General features: G+C 51.1%; 1 protein-coding gene across 1 annotated transcript; it reads right to left on the reverse strand.

The window, feature by feature from the left end:
- Positions 1-448: 448 nt before the first annotated feature.
- On the reverse strand, positions 449-11743 carry PLK1 (polo like kinase 1; the record flags this gene model as incomplete). The annotated part of the gene is made up of 10 exons (XM_080702531.1): positions 449-655; positions 771-953; positions 1029-1183; positions 1373-1450; positions 2589-2744; positions 5465-5684; positions 8929-9022; positions 9565-9709; positions 10478-10646; positions 11339-11743. 10 exons carry the CDS (start codon positions 11741-11743, stop codon positions 449-451), a joined length of 1812 nt encoding a protein of 603 aa, XP_080558657.1.
- Positions 11744-22209: the final 10466 nt, after the last annotated feature.

A 22209-nucleotide genomic window follows, 5' to 3' on the forward strand; every position in this document is an offset into this window, starting at 1 on the left:
GCGGCCGGCAGCCACAGAGGAGCCACCCCAGCAGACCAAGGAGTCGGGTCTGTGGCCCGGCCAAGGCTGGCCTCAGCGTCAGAAAACTGGCAGAGGCCTGGGGCTGCGGCACAGACACACCCGTGCACCTCAGGGAATACACAATATAAAAGATTCATATATGTTTAATGTATATAAAGCCAAGGGTAGGGCAGTCCCAAATTCAATAGAAATTTTCTGTACAATTTATACGGTGGGTTGAGAGAAAAAGGGAAGAGGCTTGTGTAGAACTCACACCCGAACATGTACAAAAATAACTTACATGGCAACCCCATCTTGCACAGAAGGGGCTCCCCGCCCAGCCCCCAGGGCTGTGGGCACTTTACAGACACAGCCCCACAGGAGCCAAGCATGCAGGCCCGGGCTGCCGGGAGCGGGAGCGAGGCACCAGTCCGGAGGGCAGGGCGGCCTAGGAGGAGGCCTTGAGGCGGTTGCAGGCCGAGCGGGAGCTCAGCAGCTTGTCCACCATGGTGCGGGCGTAGCGCAGGCGGCTGGCCAGCTCCTTGCAGCAGCCGTGCTCCTCCAGCAGGCTCAGGCGGTAGGTGCGGAAGTCCCGCTTCTCGTCGATGTAGGTCACGGCGGCCATCAGCGGGCACAGGATGAGCTTAGTGTGGTCCTGGAAGGGGAGGAGGGTTGAGACTGAAGCTGGCAGCTCCTGCTTGGGCAGGGAGTGGGACAAGCAGGTGGGGGCCCTTGTCCCCTCCCTCCTCCCTGCTCCCAAGGCCGGGCACCTGGAAGAAGTTGATCTGCACGGTGCCGTTGCTGAGGTGAAGGATGATGGCGCTGCGCGTGCGGAACCAGGTGCGCAGGTAGGGCAGCCGGGCCAGCTCGTCGCCCTCTCGAGGCGTGATGTTGGCCCCCGCCTTCAGCAAGTGCTCGCTCATGTAGTTGCGGAAGTACTTCAGCAGCGTGATCTGGGCAGAAGCGGCATTCTGCAGTCAGAGCCTGCCCGGCTGGGGCCCGCCCAGCCCCGGGCGTCCAGCACTCACCTTCTTCATCAGGGAGTTGGGGTGGGAGCTCACGGTGAGGTAGGACTCGCTGCCGTCCCGCTCTATGTACTGCAGGCTGTCCCCATCGTTGTAGAGGATGAGGCGTGTCGAGTCATTGAAGAGCACCCCCACGCTGTTGTCACACAGCTGGTACCCTAGTGGCAGGTGGAGGGAGACCTCAGAGAGGGGAAGGAAGGGTGTGGGGAACGGGGGCTGGAGCTGGGAGGCCTGGGATGGAGACAGGAGTGTTGAGAGCAGCCCCCTGGGGCCCAGGAAAGCCGGAGCCTGCACACACCAAGGGTCACTGGCGACCCAAGCCACCCACACATTTGGAAGACACCTACCGAGGCCGTACTTGTCCGAATAGTCCACCCACTTGCTGACCCAGAAGATGGGGATGCAGGCAGGATCCTCGGCCTCCTCTGGCAGAGACAGACAGACCATCAGTCAAGACCAGTCTCTTCCCCTCTGATCTACTGGTGCAGCCCACGCCAGGGAAGCTTGCCGGGCACCCACTGGGCTCAGCCGATAGGCCTGGGACCCCAGTGAGGAGCACAGCTCGGCAGGGCTTGTGCCACCAACAAGCAGCACACTCATCTAAGCAGAATGGTGCAGCGCAGCCGCCAAGTTCCACTCATCCTCCACTCAGCTGAGCCACGTGCCCAAAGCCCAGTGTGTGCCAGGCACTGTCGTGGGTACAATGAGCAAAGATGGCAGCCCCCGCTTCGCAGAGTTTAGGTTAGAATTGTAGGCACAGAGATCAATCAAAATCCATGTGAACAAAATATCTTTCTATTAGGGTAAAAGCTAGTGGCTAACAGATTGGCTAGTTTTCCAGTTTGGAGTGATTCGGAAACTGTGAGCAGATAGACAATTCCAGATACATCAGAATGTATTGCCAGTGGGCTTGGTGGTATCTGTAATCCCAGTACTTGGGAAACAGACAGGTAGATCGCAGGTTCAAACCTAGCCTCAGAAACTTAAGAGAAATCCCAGTTCCAAATAAAAATAGGGCTGGGAGTATAGTACAGAGGCAGAATGCCCTTGAGTTATAGTCAGTGCGTGCATCAAAACAGACGGGAACTTGGAGCATGCTGGTGAGAAGGGAACTTGGAGCATGCTGGTGAGAAGGGCCAGGAAGCACTAGGTAGAGGGGCCGAGGGGCCAGCAGTGGGTGCAGGGAGGGAGGTAAGGGCAGGGTGGGGCAAGCCGGTGTCTGCAGGAGGTACGGGCGCTGGGCTCTGGGCCTGTCTGGGATGGGGCTGATAGGATTTCACCCAGCATAGAGAAGCACAGCATGTGCAGATGAACAAGGGAGGCACATTGGGGTGCTGGACGATGGACTTGAAGAACAAGAAGAGATGGGTCAAAAAGGCAGGCATGGGCCACATCGTGGAGGGCCCAGGCGTCGAGCTGACTCCATGTGGTGACCATAGGAGATGGGCAGCCAAGGGAGGCAGGCCTGGGCGAGGCACCGCTGCTCTGCTGTGGCCGGTGACTTACCCTGCCTCCTGCAGATCCCCAGACCCACGGCCCCCGCCCAGGCCCCGCAGCGCTCACCTTGCCTGACCAGTCCCCGCTCCGCAGGCTTGGAGGCGTTGACGCTGTGCAGCTGCTGCAGCATGTCACTCAGGTGGCACTCGACTGCCTCATTTGTCTCTCGAACCAGTGGTTCCTCCTTTTCCCGGGGACGGTCAGGCAGGGGATTCTCCGTGCCTAGGAGGTAACTCAGTCATTAACTAGGCTCAAAAGTTGGGGCGAGGGTGTAGGAGGGGGCAGGGCACTGCAGGCCATAGCTGGAACTCTTCCCGGAGAAAAACTCCTTTAACTACAGTTGCTTTGGGGAAACAGAGTCAGTGTCAGATTATTAAAGGAACAGCCCCCGTGCTCATGTGACAGGCAGGCGATGGACTGGAGGCCACTGAGCTCCAGCACTCTGGCCTCCAACCAATCAGAGGCCTTGCAGGACAACGCTAGTCGCTCAGGCAGGAGGATGGGAGGGCTGGGTCTATTGCAACTCACCAGCAGGATGGATTCAGGAGGTATTGAAATGAAAACCTAAGATTTTCCATCTTAAAATTTGTTTTAAAGCCGGGTATGGTGTCACATACTTGTGATCTCAGCACTTGGGAGGCTGAGACAGGGGGATCCCAGGTTCGAGGATAACCTCGACAACATAGCAAGACCTTGAGCAACCTAGTGAAATCCCGTTCCAAACTAAAAAATAAAATAGGGCTGGGGATGTGACTCAGAAGTAGATCACCCTGGGGTTCAATCCCCAGTAACACACACACACACACACACACACACACACACACTGTTTTATATGTTTATATGTAACCAAAGGGTCTGAAAAGATATACACAGAAAATTTTAACCCTGGTTATATTTGGGCGGTAGAAGCATGGATGATTTTTACTGTCTTTTTGCTTAAACATTTAATCTTCTCCCCCAGTGACATTCGCTAATTCTTTCTCCCTGTGAATTATAAAATATTCCTAGGATAAGTATTCAATTAAAAAAAAAAACTGCTGTGATAAGGAGTGTGGTGTGTGTGTGTGTGTGTGTGTGTGTGTGTGTGTGTGTGTGTGTGTGTGTTAATGGGGACGGAACCCAGGAGTAGTCTACCTCTGAACTACACCATCAGCCCCATTTTATTCTTTTATTTTGAAACAGCTTCTTGCCGTGAACCTGTGATCATCCTGTCTCAGCCTCCCACATACTGAGATTACAGGTGTGCACCACCAATCCCAGCTTATTTTGTTTTGAAACAGAGTAGTCTCCTATACTGCGGAATTGTCCTTGAAACTGAGATCCTCCTGTCTCAGCCTCCCAAGTAGCCGAATGCTAAGCACAGAAAATGGACAAATACACAGATTCATCATATAGTTCTCTCTACCACTGGGTATGTTCCATGACTTTTTAAAAATACTATATATTTAAAATTAAAACCAAAAGAAAAATAATCCTTTTTTCTTTTTTGTGGTACTGGGGGTGGAACTCAGGGACTTTTCTACCTCCGAGCTATACTCCCAGACCTTTTTTATACTTTATTTGGAAACAGAGTCTCACTAAGTTGCTGAGAGCCTCGCTCAAGTAGCTGAGGCTGGCTTTGAACCTGTGTAATCCTCCTGTCTCAGCCTCCCAAGTGCTGGAATTACAAGTGTGCGCCACCATGCCTAACTATATGTGAAATATTTTTTTTTTCATATTAATGTAAAGAAACAAGATTTTCAGCCAAGTGTGGTGGCGCACGCTTGTAATCCCAGGACTTGAGAGGCTGAGACAGGAGGATCGCAGGTTCGCAGACAGCCTCAGCTATTTAGTGAGGCTCTCAGCAACTTAATGAGACCTTGATTCAAATAAAGAATAAAAAATAGGGCTAGGGTGTAGTTGGGAGGTAAAATGTTCTTAGGTTCAATCCCCAGTACTACAAAAATAAATAAAACATTAAGATAATCTGAATCAGAAACACAGGTTCCCCACGATTATGCATGTCCTAATTCTGTCCTCCCAGGAGACCTAGAAATAAAGACAACCTAAGCAGTGCTTTTCTGGATTATAACGGACTGTCCATCTTCTTGAAGAGCTACGTACTGGAGTTTACAGGGACAAAAGGAAAATGGCAGAGTGCTGGAGCTCACTTGAGTGACACTACAAAGGACAGAGGCGAGATGAAGCAGATGTGTCAGGGTCTTGGCAGCTGTTGATGGGGACGGGTATATTTGGAGTTTTTCCTATGTTCTCATGCAAGAGTGATGCTAACATTTTTTTTTTTTTTTTTTTTTTTTTTGCGATACTGTGGATGGAGCCCAGGGGCTTTCTACCTATGAGCTAAGCCTCCAGTCCTACTTTTTATTCTTTATTTTTAAACAGGGTCTCACTGATTTGCAAAGGGCCTCACTAGGTAGTAGCCGAGGCTGTCCTCAAACCAAGATCCTCCTGTCTCAGACTCACAAATGCTGGGGTTACAGGCGTGCGCCACCATGCCGGGTTTGCTAACAAATTTTTTAAGTGATCAAAAGGAATTTTTCAGCAGGGCATGGTGGAGCACAACTGTAACCCCAGTACTTGGGAGGCTGAGATAGGAGGATTTGTAGGTTTTGAGATCAGCCTCAGCAACCTAGCGAGGCCCTACTTCAAGACAAGAAATAAAGAGGGCAGGAGGTGGAGCTTGGAGGTAGAATGCCTCTGGATTCAATTCCCAGTGCCAGCACCAAAAAGAAAAAAAAGTTTTCAGTCTTGGCATTCAGTCCATTTCCTTGGCCCAAAGGTTGATCCAGCCATGCTAAGGTCTGTCTTTCCTGCAAGGCCCAAGGACCAGGGCTACTCAAGGATAGCAGAAGGACACAGACCAGGATTCAGGGATCGGGCCGGGAAGCTGGGGAGCATGCCGCACACACCGCGGGCCCAGCCCTCGGGCTCTGCCTTCTCACCTTTGTTGAGAACCGTGAGAGGCTTCCGGGTGCTGGGGTCCAGGCTACTGGGTGCGATTGAGAACCGCGGTGGGATGGTGAGGCAGGTGATAGGGAGGCGGGCGGGGATGTAGCCAGAGGTGAAGAACTCGTCATTGAGCAGCTCGTGAATGGTTGGCCGGGCGGTGGGATCCGTCTGCAGCATCTTCTGGATGAGGGAGGCGGCCACGGGGTTGATGTGCTGCAGCAGAGGGGGAGAGCCTTAGCAGGATGTGACAGGGGCCCGACTGCAGCAGTGCCACCAGGGAACTGCAGGCCCGGCCCACACGGCCTCCAACAACCACAGCAAGACCGGCTGGCCACATCAGCTTTACTGAGTCAACAGGACCTGCCTAAGAGTGGAATGAGGTTTCTTTCCCCTGTAAGACCAAGGTCAACTTGGGAGCCAGGTGCAGTGGCACACGCCTATAATCCCAGTACTTGGGAGGCTGAGACAGGAGGATCTCAGGTTGGAAGACAGCCTCAGCAATGTAGTGAGACTTTCAGCAACCTGGTGAGACTCTGTTTTCAAACTTAAAAATTAGTACTCAGGCCGGGCTTGGTGGCGCACGCTTGTAATCTCCACGCTTGGGAGGCGGAGACAGGAGGATGGCGCAGGTTCGAAGCCAGCTTCGCTGGCTTAAGAGACCTTGTTTCCAAGTAAAAATATAAAAATAGGTCTGGGAGTGTAGCCCGGAGGTAGAAGGATTTCCAGGAACCCCAGTACCACCAAAAAAAAAAAAAAAAAGAAAAAAATAGTACTCAGGAGGCTGAGACAGGAGGAGTGCAGGTTTGCGGCCAGCCTCAGCTACTTAATGAGGCCTCCACAATTTAGTGAGACTCTCTTTCAAAATAAGTGATTAAAAAAATAGGGTTAGGGATGTAGCTCGAAGGTAGAATGCCCCTGGGTTCAAACCCCAGTACCACAAAAACAAAATACACAAACAAAAATTAAAAATTAAAAAAGGGCTGGGCGGGGGGGTGTAACCTGGAAATAGAATGCCCCTAGGTACACACACACACACACACACACACACTTAACTTTAACTGAATTTGCCCATAGCTACACTTAAAGTCACTCATCAGTAAAGGAGCACTTGAGAACAGGCTTTACCTAAGGCCTGTATTTCTTTCTTTCTCTCTCTTTTTGTATTGCTGGGGATTGAACCCAGGAGCATTCTACCTCCATGCTACACCCCAGCCCGAATTTTTTTTTTTTTAAAACAAAGTCTCACTAAGTAGCTGAAGCTGGCCAGGAACCTGGATACTCCTGTCTCAGCCTCCCAAGTACTGGGATTACAAGCGTGCGCCACCACACCCAGCTAAGACTTGTACTTCAATCCCAGCCCTGCCTCTTAATACCACCTGAGGCAAGCAACCTGGACTTTCTAGGGCCTTTGTAGCTGCATCTGTAAAATGGGGTACAGCATCAAGCTCGGAGCCCTGTTGAGAAAATTTGATGGAATAAGATCCAGCACAGGTCAGATGGAGAGTAACAGCCCAGCATTAACTCTGCACTTGCTATGTGCCAGGAAGGGTCCTAAGTACTCCTAGCATAGCAATCCTGTGGCCTCACAAAAACATCTAAGGGCCCTGTAATCCTAGTACTTTCGAAGATGAGACAGGAGGATCACAGGTTCAAAGCCAGCCCCGGCAACTTAGTGAGCCTTGATTTCAAACTAAAAAAATAAAAAATAGGGCTGTGGGTGCAGCTCAGAGGCAGAATGTCCCTGGGTTCCATCTTCAGTACCATTAAAAAATAAAAATAAAAAAAAAAAAAAAGAAAGAAAGAAACCCAAACCCAATGGATGGGATGTCTGCTATCATCCCTCACTTGCAGGTGAGGGAGCTGAGGCACAGAGAGGGTAAGGGCCATGAGTAAGACACACCCAGGGAGCAGTGGAGCCAGTACTCACACCCAGCACTTAGTCGCTCCTAACAGTGAGCTGACCCTTTGTGACAGATGTAGTTTATCTCTCCTTGCAGAGACAGGGCTCTTGGATTCACACACAAGTCAAGGCCACCAAACTGGAAGATGGCCACATGCCAGCCTTCTGTGGAAACGAGCTATTCTTCTAGATAAGCGCATGTCAGCGGCTGTGGAAATGGACGCAGTTTTGCCATTGGGAGGCCCGTGGGTTCGCAGGGTCCTGGGTTCTGCGGGCCCTCACTGCATGCAAGGTGCCGTGTCACATCAGGCACCCAGAGATGAGTCCTTTTCATAGATGGAGACAGTAAGAAGAGTCAGGCCATTTACCCAATGTGACCTGGCTGCTAAGCAGCAGAGTCCACTTGAATTAAGATGGCCCATCTCCAGCCGGGCGTGGTGGCACACGCTTGTAATCCCACCATTTGGGAGGCTGAGACAGGAGGATCGTGGTTCACGGGCAGCCTCAGCTACTTAGTGAGGCCCTCTGCAACTCAGTGAGACCCGGTTTCAAAATAAAGAATAAAGCCAGGCACAGTGGTGCACGCTTGTAATCCCTGCGCTTGGGAAGCAGAGACAGGAGGATCGTGCAGGTTCAAAGCCAGGATCGCTGGCTTGAGACCCTGTTTCCAAATAACATATATGGTCTGAGAGTGTAGCCCGGAGGTACACATCCCATGAGGGTTCCATCCCCAGTACCACAAAATAAATAAAAATTAAAAATAATGAAAAAATTAAAAAATAAAAAATAGGACTGGGGGTATAGCTTAGTGGTAGAATGCCCCTAGGTTCCATCTCCAGTACCAAAAAAAAAAAAAAAAAAAGATGGCCCACCTCTGAGTCTTAAGCACCCCTGCCTGCTCTCTCCCATATTTTCTCCTGCTTTTACACATCTTTTTTTCCCCTCTCATTTCTATTAGGTATTGAGCTCATGGGCATTGTACTTCTGAGCTATACCCCCAGCCCTTTTTTATTTTGAAACAGGACCTTACTAAGTTGCTAAGGCTAGCGCAAACCTGTAATCCTCCCATCTCAGTCTTCCAAGTACTGGGATTATAGGCTTGCACCCCCATGCACATATCTTCTGAAGCTATCTTTGAGAATCTACATACACTTTCCCTAGGGAAAAAAATGCTTATATGTACCAAGTTCTTTTTTTTTTTTGGTGGTACTGGGAGTGGAACCCAGGGGCTTTCTACCTCTGGGCTATACTCCCAGACCTATTTTATATTTTATTTGGAAACAGGGTCTCACTAAGTTGCCGAGAGCCTCACTAAGTAGCTGAGGCTGGCTTCGAACCTGTGCGAGCCTCCTGTCTCAGCCTCCCAAGCGCGGGGATTATAAGCGTGCGCCACCACGCCCGGCTGTACCAAGTTCTATAAGTAATTTCTGATAGACAGATCCCTTATAGTTCTGTGGCTACCCCGAGGAGGACTGACCTGTCTCTGTCCTCAGGATATAGCTGGGCTCAATAAATACGTTTTGATGAAAAAAATACACTTAAAGTATCATTAGTCACCTTGGGAATACTGTATTCATTCTTCTTGATCCGGAGGTAGGTCTCTTTTAGACATGAGGTCTCAAAGGGCGGTTTGCCCACCAACAAGGTGTACCTGTAAGCACAAGGTGGGGCTCAGCTCAAGGCTGCCAGCTAAAACCCAGAGAAGGACAGGCGCCCTTTCGACTTTCACCAACCAGGGCCGCCTGAGGAGCTGCCCACCAGCCAGCCCCCTGCTGGCCTTCCCCCAGGCAGCGGCCACCTACCCCCTCCCCCACTGGCCTAAGACCCAGCTGTGCGTCTCCCACCCAATGCTGTTCAGTTTTTCTAGAACTTTATTGTGCATGGAAATGACCCCAAGAACTTCTTAAAAACCCAAATTCTGGTCAAGTAAATAAGTAGCCTGGATCCTAAGGTTTCTGCATTTCGTGTCAGTGTGGAGAGGTTGGGGCAGGGTTGGGGGTTTTGCGTCCCCCTTCCCCGGCCCTGTGGCCATGCTACGGGAATCCTCTAGGACACACCAGAGTGGCGAGGAAGGTGGAAACGAGGCTGTCTGGGGCAGCGTGTCCTCTGAAGAGCCTTTCCATAAGGCTGCGGCCAGCCAGGGGCTACGTCTTTAAGGGCCCCAGATTGAGGCCAGGGAGAAGCCCCACTTACATTATGCACCCGATGGACCACACGTCCACCTCGAAGCTGTGTCCCTTCTTGCTTAACACCTCGGGGGCTATGTAATTCGGGGTCCCGCACAGGGTCTTCTTCCGCTCCCCGTCATACTCCACTTTGGTCGCCAGTCCAAAATCCCCTGGGACGGAGGGAGGAAGAAGGGAGACTCGGATGTCAGTCTCTGCCATTTGTCCATGCAGACAGTGGCTCAAGCTTGCCCATCAAGCACGAGTCCTTTCAACCCACCAGCCTGTTCACCCAGGGTCCCTCACCCTGTGCTCCTTCAAGGAATCTGTCTCACCCCACTTTCTCTCAGCCTCCCCTGAGAAAAAAGGGCTGTGCTTCTAACAGGGAATGGACAGGGGATAGTGAAACCCTAATGCCCTCGGGGTTCAAACAAATAACTTTCAAGATGGCTACTTGTGAGAGGGGGCGGGGGCTGCTGCACATCAGGAGGAATCTAGAGGGGCAGCTGCTTTTCAGTCCAAGAAAGAGATGCCCCGTGAGAATGCAGACCCCGAGAACGCAGACCCCGTGTTACTGGAGCTTCCTGTTGCTTAAAAGGAGCCTTCAAGCAGGGCGTGGTGCCGCAGGCTTGGGAGCCCAGGACTTGGGAGGCTGAGACAGGAAGATGGCAGGGTCGAGGACAGCCTCAACACGCAAGGAGACTCATCAACCCAGTGAGACCCTGTTTCAAAATAAGGAGAAAATGGGGATGGGGTATAAGCTCGGAGGTAGAATGCCCCTGGGGTCAATCCCCAGAACCAAAACAAACAAATAGATAAATGGAGCTCCAAATCCAATCTTTTATGTCAAGCCTCCCAATATAAAACATGAAAACTGCCTGTGGATATAGCCCTTCGGCCTCCTAGTGAGTGGAGCATCTCCTCGCAGGCCAGCATCTCACCTATTTTCACCTCCAGATCCTCGTTGAGAAAGAGGTTGCCCAGCTTGAGGTCCCTATGGATGACGCGGTTTCGGTGCAGATACTGGCAGCCCAGGACGATCTGCCGCAGGTAGTAGCGGGCCTCCGGCTCGGTGAGCGCCTTCCTCCGCTTGTGCAGCTCCAGCAGGGACTACGGAGGAAGAGGAGAGGCCATACCGAGGCCCCGAGAGGGAGGAGCGTTACTAGGACCGGGGCCAGCCCTGGACCCTCGGGGGATGGAGGAGGAGCCCTCACCCCACCCCACCCGACTCGACTCCTTCCCCAGGACTGTGCCGGACACTGGCTACGACCGACACAGCACCCCTCTCCTGCCGTCTCCCTCCCTTATCTAGGGCCCTCTCTGCCCCACTTAGGGACTCGGAATCCTCAGTATTCCCTCCCGGAACCCTCCCGGCTGTAGATCCTTCCCTTTTCCGGAAGCTCCTTAGTCCGGCTCCTGCCACCCCTCCCGGGGGCCAGCCTGCTGCGGAAGCCCTGGGCCCGCAGCGCCTCCAGCCCGGGACTCCTCTAGCAACTCCGGACTCCAGCGCCCGCCACCTTCGCCGCCCCCCCCCCCCCGCCCCGGCACCGCTTTTGCTAGCAGGAGCCTGACTCCTCTCCACTTAACCGGAACCCCCCCCCCCCCTAGCAGCTCCCGGTGCTAAATACCCCGGATCAGGGGCCTTTCCCACCCCTAGCTCGAGGTAGGTCCCCAGCAACCCTTCCCTAGCAGCTCCAAGACCTCGGCGCCCTTTCCGGGGAACTTCTTCCCAGCAGCTCCGGGGCCAGGTGCTCTAGTCTGGGCGCCCAGGCAGCTCCAGTTGACCCCGCAGCCACACTCACCCTCCGGCGGCAGAGCTCCAACACCACGAACACAAAGTCGTTGTCTTCGAAGAAGCCGTGGAAGCCCACGACGTGCTGGTGGGCGAGGCTGCGATGAATGGAGATCTCCATGGACATCTTCTCTTTCTGGTGCGGCTTGAGCAACAGAGACTTGGGCACGATCTTGCCAGCGAACACCTCCTTGGTGTCTGCATCCGAGATCTCGAAGCACTTGGCGAAGCCCCCTTTGCCCAAAAACCTGCCCCGCACATAGCGCCGCCGGCTGCGTGGGTCCATTAGGACCTCCGGGATCTCTTTCGCCGGCTGAGAAGCCGCCGGGGCACTGGGAGCTGCAACTCCCGGGACCCCTGCTTTCCCCGGGTCGGCTGGTGCCCGCGCCAGCTTCCCTGCACCAGCTGTATTCATGTTCCCAGAGTTGCTGCGCAGACCAGGTAGGGTCCGTGCAGGGGTCGGTGCAGAGGCTCCGCAAAGCTCCGCTCCTCCCCGAATTCAAACGCGGCGCTGGGAACGTTACAGAAGCCTGCGCGCCACTGATTGGCCGCGGGGATTTAAAATCCAAACCCGCCGGCCGCGCGGCACCATGGGAGCGCTGGGCACAGCAGCCGCCTTTAAACCTGAGCCCAACCCTGGGGAAACTTGATTGACAGGGACTCACAGACAGCTGGCACGTGTGATATACTGGGAAACCCCGTCCGGCGTGGGGATACCGAGACCCGGCCCCAGGAGAGGGAGAATTCGTTCAAGGGGCTTGGTCTGTCTCCAGCCGCCACGAAAGCTCCTGCAGGCACAGGCGCCTCCTCCAGCAAGCTTTCCCTAACACCTTCCTCCACCCCCACCCCGCCTTCTAGCCTGGAGAGCTGGCAGCGCCAAAAGGCAGCTTAGGAAAACACCCGGTGATTCCGCTGTCATCAGCACTGCCAAGCCACCTCAAATCAACAAAAAAACTAAGTAAAAACAGGATGCTTGTCGGCAAAAGAGCGGCTCACGCAAGTCCTCTAGTTCCCCTTCGAATGATAGCTGCTCCCGGAGCCGCCCCTGTATTACAGAGCAGTATATCTACACCAGCCGGGAGCGATTCAGCAAGCAAAGCAACTTCTGAGGCCCTATCTCAGGCCTGGGGTCGGAGCCCTCCTGCAAACAAGCCTGCCCAGGTGATTCCCACACACCGCGAAGTCTGAAAGGCATCAGATCCCCTTTCCCTCAGTGATGCAAGAGCTGTCTGTCTTGCTCAGCTGTGTCTCTCAGTGCCTAAAACAGCAGACTCTTCATTTTTTGGGTCAAAGGGAGGGACCGCTGGTTGGAAGAATGCCTAGCAAACCAGCAGGTCACAGTCAAATGTGTCCTGCAGGCCGGGTGTGGTGGTGCGGGCTTGTAATCCCAGTACTTAGGAGGCTGAGACAGGAGGATCACACAGGTTCGAAGCCAGCCTCAGCTACTTAGTGAGGCTCACAGTAGCTTAGTGAGACCCTGTTTCCAAATAAAAAATATAAAATAGGTCTGGGAATGTAGCCCGGAGGTAGAAGGGTTTCCAGGAACCCAGTACCACCAAAAAATAAAAAAGTGAGTGCCTGTGGTCCCATTACTTGGGACAGGAGGGTCACAAGTTCAAGGCTAGCCCTGGCAATTGAGGGAGACCTTGTTTCAAAATTTAAAAAAAAAAAAAAAGATGCCAGGCGTGGTGGCACAGCTTGTAATCCTAGTACTTGGGAGGCTGAGACAGGAGGATCATAGGTTTGAGACCAGCCTCAGCAAAGTACCAGGACTCTCAGCAACCTAGGGAGACCCTATTTCAAAACAACAACGACAAAAGGGCTGGGGTAACACACACACACACACACACACACACACACACACGCCAGTAACACACACATAAAACCAACAAAAACATTCTCATCACAAGAGCATGAGAAGCCTCCTGGAGGGCAACTCCCCAAGTAGCAGCCAGCCAGCGCTGACCTGCAGACAGGCCTTGCTAAGGACAGCAGTCTCAAGCCTGCTTTAGGACCTCTCTCCTGATAGTCCACCCCTTGGCCAAGGCTCCTTGCAGCAAAATATCGTCGGCAGGGTCCCAGGCAAAAGGATGAGCTCCGACTGCTGCATGGACCTCGCCTACACCTGTCAGGGGCCTGGACTTGGCCAGTTAAGATCAACCCCGGGGACCATAAAGGTGTGTCTTAGAAAGCCAAGGGGCTTCCTCCTTACATTTCTGTGTAAACCATTTGCCCTGACCTGATGAGGCCCAGCTGAGGCCCAGCACGACACAGGCCAGTGAGCAGAGGCTGAGCAGAATGGGTCCCTGGCCGAGGAAGCACCCTGAGTCAGGGGCACAGACAGAAGTACAGTAGCCCTGGCACAAAGAGCGGAGCGAGTTAGGGCTCAGAGCAGGCCATACATTAGCCAGGCAGGGCTGACTGACAGCCCCCTCTCCGCCCTCACCCATGTGGCCTCCAGCCCAGGCATTCCCAGACCCATCTGGAAAGTTCTTCCAGTTCTGAGAGACTCCCTGTGGCACCGGGGATTAAACCCAGTGGCATTCTACCTGTGAGCTACACCTCCAGCCCGATTTTATTTTTTATTTTGAAATAGGGTCTCACTAAGTGGCCGAGAGTCTCACTAAGTTGCCAAGGCTGGCTTTGAACCCCTGATCCTCCTGTCTCAGCCTCCCGAGTACTGGGATTGCAGGCTTGTGCCACCAGAGCCTGGCTCATGATACAAGTTTGCCCACCACACTTGTGTGTTTTGCACAGGAAGTGCTGGGGCAGGGCCCTGTTGTCAGCAGCGGGACTCAAATAACTCCAGCCATGGGAGCATCTCCTCAGGCAGAGCTCTGAAGCGCAAAGCTCGAGCCGCCCTGGTCCAGGGCTTCATTCTTTCTCCAATGTTACAGCATCGTGTACCCTGTTCTGCAACCCTAACTTAACCTTTCCTTAGAAAGGGTTAAATTAAGAGGCACAAAAGCATTTTTTTTTCCTTTGGTGGTACTGGGGGTGGAACCCAGGGGCTTTCTACCTCTGGGCTATACTCCCAGACCTATTTTAATATTTTATTTGGAAATAGGGTCTCACTAAGTTGCTGAGAGCCTCACTAAGTAGCTGAGGCTGGCTTGGAACTTGCGCGATCCTCCTGTCTCAGCCTCCCTAGCACGGGGATTACAAGTGTGCGTCACCACGCCCGGCTGCACAAAAGCATTTTTGTACTTAAACACTTGTATACAATTTAGCCAGAAAGACTGGCTCAGAATCGGTAACAATATGTGATAAACTCAACTGTGTCCCCCTAAAATTCTCTATGTTGAAGCTCTAATGGAGGGCCACGGCATCCCCTCTCTTTGGAGATAGGCCTTAAAGAGGGAACTAAGAGACCGGCATGGTGGCGCACGCTTGTAATCCCAGTACTTGGGAGGCTGAGACAAGAGGATTGTAGGATTGCAGCCAGCCTCAGCAACTTAGGCTCTCTGCAGCTTAGTGAGACCCTGTTTCAAATAAAAAAATAAAAATAAGCCAGGTGTGTTGGCGCATGCTTGTAATCCCAGCATTTGGGGGGCTGAAACAGGAGGATCTCGGTTCATGGACAGCCTCAGTTACTTATGATGCCCGTTGCAGCTCAGTAAGACCCTGTTTCAAAATAAAGAATAAAAAAAATAGGACTGGGGGTGTAGCCCAGAGGTAGAATGCCCCTGAGTTCCATCCCCCTACTGCAAAAAATAAAAAGATAAGAATGAAAATAAAGCCGGGCATTCTGGCACACGCTTGTAATCCCAGCATTTGGGAGGCTAAGCCCTGAGGATCGTGGTTCGTGGACAGCCTCAACTACTTAATGAGGCCCTCCACAACTCAGTGAGACCCTGTTTCAAAGTAAAGAATAAAAAATTGGCCAGGGGTTGTAGATCAGAGGTCACACGCCTCTGGGTTCCATCCCCAGACCCTCAAAAATAAATAAATAAAAATAAAAATAAATAAACCAGGCATGGTGGCACATACTTGTAATCCCAGTCCTCGGGAGGCTGAGATAGGAGAATCCCAGGTTCCTGGCTAGCCTCAGCTACTTAGTGAGGCCCTCCACAATTTAGTGAGACTCTGTTTCAAAATAAAGAATTAAGCCGGGCGTGGTAGCACAGGCTTGTAATCCCTGCACTTGGGAGGCGGAGACAGGAGGATCACGCAGGTTCGAAGCCAGCCACACTGGTTTAAGAGACCCTGTTTCCAAATAAAAAAGTATAAAAAGAGCCGGGCGTGGTGGCGCACGCTTGTCATCCCCGCACTTGGGAGGCAGAGACAGGAGGATCGCGCAGGTTCAAAGTCAGCCGCGCGCACTGGCTTAGGAGACCCTGTTTCCAAATTAAAAAAAAAAAAGTAAAAATAGGTCTGGGAGTGTAGCCCGGAGGTAGAAGGGCTTCCAGGAACCCCAGTACCACCAAAATAATAATAATAATAATAATAATAATAATAATAATAATAATAAATATAAAAATAAAGAATTAAAAAATAGGGCTGGGGGTATAGCTCAAAGATAGAATGCCCCTGGAGTCAACCCCCAGTAGTGCAAAAATAAAAATAAATAAATGAATAGGACTGAGAATAGAATGTAGCTCAGAGGTAGAATGCTCCTGGGGTCAATCCCTAATACAAAAAAAAAAAAAAAAAAAGCCGGGCATGGTGGTGCACGCTTGTAATCCCAGCACTTGGGAGGCTGAGACAGGAGGATTGTGCAGGTTCAAAGCCAGCCTCAGCTACTTAGTGAGGCTCTCGCCAACTTAGTGAGACCCTGTTTCTGAATAAAATATAAAATGGGTCTGGGAATGTAGCCTGAGAGTAGAAAGCCACTGGGTTCCATCCCCAGTACCACAAAAAAAGTACCCCCCTTTTTTCTCATTATAAGTTTATTCAAACTTGTGGCAGTAAATTCAGTATTTATAGGGTTACTGCTGCAATGATACAGTTTACAAGCCTGCAAAGTTAACTGTTTTCTGTAGGGTATCCATATCACAAAGCATGATTTCGTGTGTGTGTGGGGGGGGTGTCTGGGGATGGAACCCAGAGGCATTCAACCTCTGAGCTACAGCCCCTGCCCTATTTATTATTCTTTATTTTGAAACCGGGTCTCACTGAGCTGAGTTGCAGAGGGCCTCACTAAGTAGCTGAGGCTGTCTGCAAACGGCGATCCTCCTGTCTCAGCCTCCTGAATGCTGGAATTACAAGTGTGCGCCACCACGCCCGGCGATTGTGTGTGTGTGTGTGTGTGTGTGTGTGTGTGTGTGTGTTGAATCCAGAAGCATTCTACCTCTAAACTACACCCCAGCCCAATTTTTTATTCTTTATTTTGAAACAGGGTCTCAGTGGCTGAGGCTGGCTGTGAACCTAGATCCTCCTGTCTCAGCCTCTGAAGTACTAGGATTACAGGCGTGCGCACCAAGGCCGGCTGGGAACTCTGGGTTCTCACGCCAAGCCCTGCCTTTACTAGATGTGTCCTTGAGTAAGTTACTTGATCTCGCTTTGCCTCAGCTGGGCGTGGTGGCGCACGCTTGTCATCCCGGTACTTGCGAGGCTGAGGCAGGAGGATCACAGGTTTGAGGCTAGCCTCAGCAATTCAGCCAGACCCGCAGCAACTTACAAGATCTTGTTGCAAACTAAAAAATGAAGTAGGGCTGGGGTCTAGCTCAGAAGTTGAGTACCCGGGGTTCAATCCCCAGTATAAAAACATACATATACATACATATGTACATACATACATGGAGATAATTATAGAGTCTGTCTCCTAGGATTCTCTCTAGGAGACAAAGTGCATATTGAAGCTCTTGTGAAAAGATGATGAGGACAGCACTTCAGATAGGACCAAGGCACAAGGCACGTGGTTCTATTTTTTAATTCTTTATTTTTATATTTATTATTATTATTATTATTATTATTATTATTATTATTATTATTATTTTGGTGGTACTGGGGTTCCTGGAAGCCCTTCTACCTCCGGGCTACACTCCCAGACCTATTTTTACTTTTTTTTTAAAATTTGGAAACAGGGTCTCCTAAGCCAGCGCACTCGGCTGGCTTTGAACCTGCGCGATCCTCCTGTCTCTGCCTCCCAAGTGCGGGGATGACAAGCGTGCGCCACCACGCCCGGCTCTTTTTATACTTTTTTATTTGGAAACAGGGTCTCTTAAACCAGTGTGGCTGGCTTCGAACCTGCGTGATCCTCCTGTCTCCGCCTCCCAAGTGGCATAAAAAGAACCTGCACCTATTCCCAGGGAGCTCAGTCTCCCACAGGCCTTTTTGGTTCCTAGGCCTCTCACTTCTTTTTCTTTTGTTCTTTCTTTCTCTCTCTCTTTCATTTAATTTTTTCCTTTCTTGAGGGGGTCTGGAGATTGAACCCAGGGATGTTCTACATCTGAGCTACATTTCCAGGCTTCCAGCCCTTTCTCATTAAAAAAAAAAACTTTTTTATTCTTTTTGCGAGTCTGGGTATGGAACCCAGGGGGATTCAACCTCCGAGCTACACCTCCTGCCCTGTTTTTTATACTTTATTTTGAAATAGGGTCTCACTAAGTTGCAAAGGGCCTCACTAAGTAGCTGAGGCTGTCCACCAACTGCAAACATCTGGTCTCAGCCTCCCGAATGCTGGGATTACAAGTGTGCGCCACCAAGCCTGGCTCCAGCCGTTTTCGTCTTTTATTAACAAGGTTTCCCTAAGATGCTGAGGCTGTTCTCAAACCTGTGATCCTTCCGGCTCAGCCTCCTAAATCCTGGGATTACAGGTGTGAAAAATCAGAACATGCCAAGCGTGGTGGCACAGGCTTGTAATCCCAGCATTCAGAAGGCGGAGACAGTTGGATTTCGGGTCAAGGACAGCCTTAGCTACTTAGCTAGGCCCTTTGCAACTCAGTGAGACCCTGTTTCAAAAAAATAAAAAGGAGCTTGGCGTGGTGGTGCACACTTGTAATCCCAGAGCTTGGGAGGCAGAGACAGGAGGATCACGCAGGTTCGAAGCCAGCCTCAGCTACTTAGTGAGGCTCTCAGCAACTTAGTGAGACCCTGTTTCCAAATAAAGTATAAAATAGGTCTGGGAGTATAGCCCGGAGGTAGAAAGCCCCTGGGTTCCACCTCCAGTACCATAATAATAAAACATAATAATAAAAAAGTAACACAATAATAAAACATAATAATAAAAAAGTAAAAAATAAAATAAAAAGACTAAATAATAGGGCTGGGGGTATAGCTCAGAGGTACAGTGCCCCTGGGTTCCATCCCCAGTAGCGCAAAAAAAAACAAAAAAAAAAATCAGAACGCACCCCCCAGACACCCAAGGTGGAGATGAACACAACTGAAGACAGACAAGTTGACAGGGCCAAGGAAGACCCAAGGTCTGAAAACCAGAGATGAGGGTTTCTTTCCTGCATCTCTTTTCTCGGTGATTTTCATCTGCAAGACCCATCGGCCCGAGGCCCCGTGGACTTGAAGGCCCAAAGAAGCTCCTTTCCCATCTCCAGGGAAGCCAGCTGTCCTGTGCCGATTCTTCTCACTTCAGAGCTGAATCAGAGATCTTCATGAAAGTGGGTGGGGCCCAGCCACCAGGACGCCGTCAAGAAAACAAAGTCCTGGTGAGGCAGCAAACGCACTGCCCACAGCCGCTCTGGAGCCCAGAACAGTAGAACTCCTGCACTCTGCAGCCAGTGGGAGCTGGCGTGGATTCCGGCCTCGCCGTGGCACTGGGCAAATTTACTTAAATTCTGTGATTACCAATTTCCTTCTCTGTAAAATGGGTTGCGAAATCCCTACATGTTTTTGACAGCTGGGAGGATTAAATGTTCTCTGATAAGTGCCTTGCACCCCACAGATGGGGAACATGAAGAGTGATAGAGTGATTCTTTTCTGTGTGTGTGTGGAGAGAGAGTGTGTGTGTGTGTGTGAGAGAGAGAGAGAGAGAGAGAGAGAGAGAGAGAGAGAGAGAGAGAGAGAGAGAGAGATATGCTGGGGGATGGAAACAGGGGCATTCTATTTCTGAGCTACATACATCCCCAGAACTTTTTTATTTTTAAATTTTGAAACAGGATCTCACTATCACTTGCTGAGAGTGTCACTAAGTTGCTGAGGCTGGCCTCGAACCTGCGATCCTCCTGGCTCAGTCTCCCAAGCACTGGGAATTACAGGCATGTGCCACCACACCGGACTCCAAAGGTGTTCTAAATCTTATTTAAAATGTGTAAAATTATGAATAAGACATGGTTAACCTGGACAACCATTGGTGGGAGGGGGAAGGGAAGATGGGGGCGGGGGGGAGAGGGCACCAAATATAGTGTAAATGTATACTATTTATGTTCAATAAAAAAATTGTTATAAAAAAATAAAATAAAATAAAGAAAAAAAATCAACTTGGCATGCGATCCCAAAATAAAATAAAATAAAATAAAACCTATATATCAAAAATAAGTTAATCAGAAAAAAAAAAAAAACTAGCTGGGCGTGGTGGCGCACGATTGTAATCCCTGCACTTGGGAGGCTGAGACAGGAGGATCGCACAGGTTCAAAGCCAGCTTCAGCTACTTAGTGAGGCTCTCAGCAACTTTGTGAGACCCTATTTCCAAATAAAATATAAAAAAGGTCTGGGAGTATAGCCCGGAGGTAGAAAGCCTCTGGGTTCCACCCCCAGTACCACCAAAATAAATAAATAAATAAATAAATAAATAAATAAATAAATAAATAAAAGGATGCTGCACCTTGTAATATAAGGGGTTTCCCTCAAGGTGTGGCGGTAGTCATAGGAACCATGCATTGAGTGCTTACCCTGAGCCAGCTCTCATGCTCTGCATGTGTGAATGCACTTGAATAATCATCACAGGCCAGGTGTGGTGATGCATTGCCTACAATCCCAGCACTTGGGAGGCTGAGATAAGAAGATCACAGGTTCAAAGCCAGCCTCAGCAACTTAGCCAGGCTCTCAGCAACTTAGCAAGACCCTGTTTCCAAATGTAAAAATAGGGCTGGGGTGTAGCTTGGTTGTAGAAAGCCCCTGGGTTTAACTCCTAGTAACACACACATACCCTTCCATCACAATCCTGCCCAGCTTCCCCTGTATGGATGAGAGATCTGAGGTCCCATGAGGGGAGATAACAAGGATCCTAGACAACAGCGAGGGACCTGCCCTGGCTGCACGCGCACTCTTCACCACTATGAGAACTCTCAGAACGGGTCCCTCGGGCCTCCTTGGCTCGCTCCCAACGAAGCTGTAAGATCTGTATGGTGGAGACTGGCTCCATCTTCTCACTGTATTCCTAGGGCAGAGCCTGGCACTCAGTGGTAGCTTGGTCAGTACATGTTACATGAATAAACGAGGGATGACACCTCTCCTCTCTCCGTAGTATGTGGTCAGAGACCCACCTTCCAGCAGCAAGTGCACGTGCTACAGAAAACACAATGTCACTGCTGGAGTTTCCAGAAGTGTCTCAGAGATCATGGCCTCATGGGAACTTGTCCAAGCTCATGGGACACTCTGCAGAGACCAGTTCTTAAATAACCAGCCTTTGGACACGTTGTCCTGACACGGCCAATATCTTGCAGCCCCACGAGGTTACCCCAGGGGATTGGTCAGCTGGATGCCAATCCCCTAGAGGGTGGCCAAGGCCAATTAAAACACGGCTAGGAAATACCCTCTGGGCTCTCATGGTCCAGGACAAGATACTGAGAAAGGCCACTCCTTAGCCCTTCTTTATAGCTGAGAAACTTCTGAAGATGTGTTCAATAGGAGCAATGTTTGTCTCTTTTTTTTTTTTTTTTTCAATACTGGGGTTTGAACCCAGAGGCATTCTACCTCTGAGCTCCACCTGTGATAAGTAAAATAAAAAATTAAATGCGAGTAAAATAAAAATAATGTGCGTACGGCGGAGTGTGAAAAACACGAGAGAGGTCCGGTACACATGGCATGTAAAGTTTTAATGGCACGGCTCTCCCGGGGATCAGGGCGAGGCACCATGGGGCCCGCGCGCCTGTCCGAAGCTTGAGGACGCGGGCTCTCCTTTTAAAGGCATGCATCTCGCGAGATGGGGGTTTACTCGCGGGAACGCCCAATTCTCGCGGGGGTTTCAGCCCCTCCCTTGCCCTGCAGAGGTCATGTGACACAAAGTCACATGAGTGCAGGACCCAACTTAACATTCCGGCCTTTTGATGGTAGGGATAATGGATGACGATTGGACCCTCTAGCTTCTTCCTGCTGTCAAGGGGCGTCGTCAGGGGCCCCAGGCCGGGAGGAGTCGGGAGTTCAGTCCCCCAGAAGGGGGTGCGGGTGGGTGCATAGCTGCAGTGCGAATTGGAGGTCACCCTGGACAGCTTAGTGATGTGCGCTTGAGGAGGCTTGAACAGGCAAGGGCTATTAAAGAAAAAAACAAATCATGAGATTGAGCAGGCGACCAAAAAGGAGACTGGCTTACTCAGTACCTGGAGAGCTACCCTGAGCTGGCAAAGAGGATGGAGGTTGAGGGATCCAGGAGCCATCAGTCTTCAGCCAGGCTGAGTAGGGCCAGCGGCGGGGCCTGGTCTGGAAAGGTGCTCCCCCTGTGTTGAGGCACCTGAGGCTCACCCTTTTCCAAGGGCATTGTTCCAGTGGCCCTCCTGGCCACACGCCAAGCAGTCTGATTGGTAGGCGTGGCTTTGCCCCACTTGAGGCAGGCTCCTGGAGGTAGTTGTTGTTGCAGTCCTCCACACCTAGGTGGCGCTCCAGGGGGCTGAGCCGCCACCGCCAGCCAAAGGGCAGCTACCAGGGATCTGCTTTTTGGCAAAGTCAAGAGTGTACGCTCCATCTCCGCCTGTTTCTCTCTGGAATTAAAACTTAGATGCCATGTTAAGGTTCTGTCAGCTGCGACGGACCTATACTCACAAAGAGCACGT

This window comes from Muscardinus avellanarius, assembly GCF_963383645.1.
Source record: "Muscardinus avellanarius genome assembly, chromosome: 10".
NCBI classification, from domain to species: domain Eukaryota; kingdom Metazoa; phylum Chordata; class Mammalia; order Rodentia; family Gliridae; genus Muscardinus; species Muscardinus avellanarius.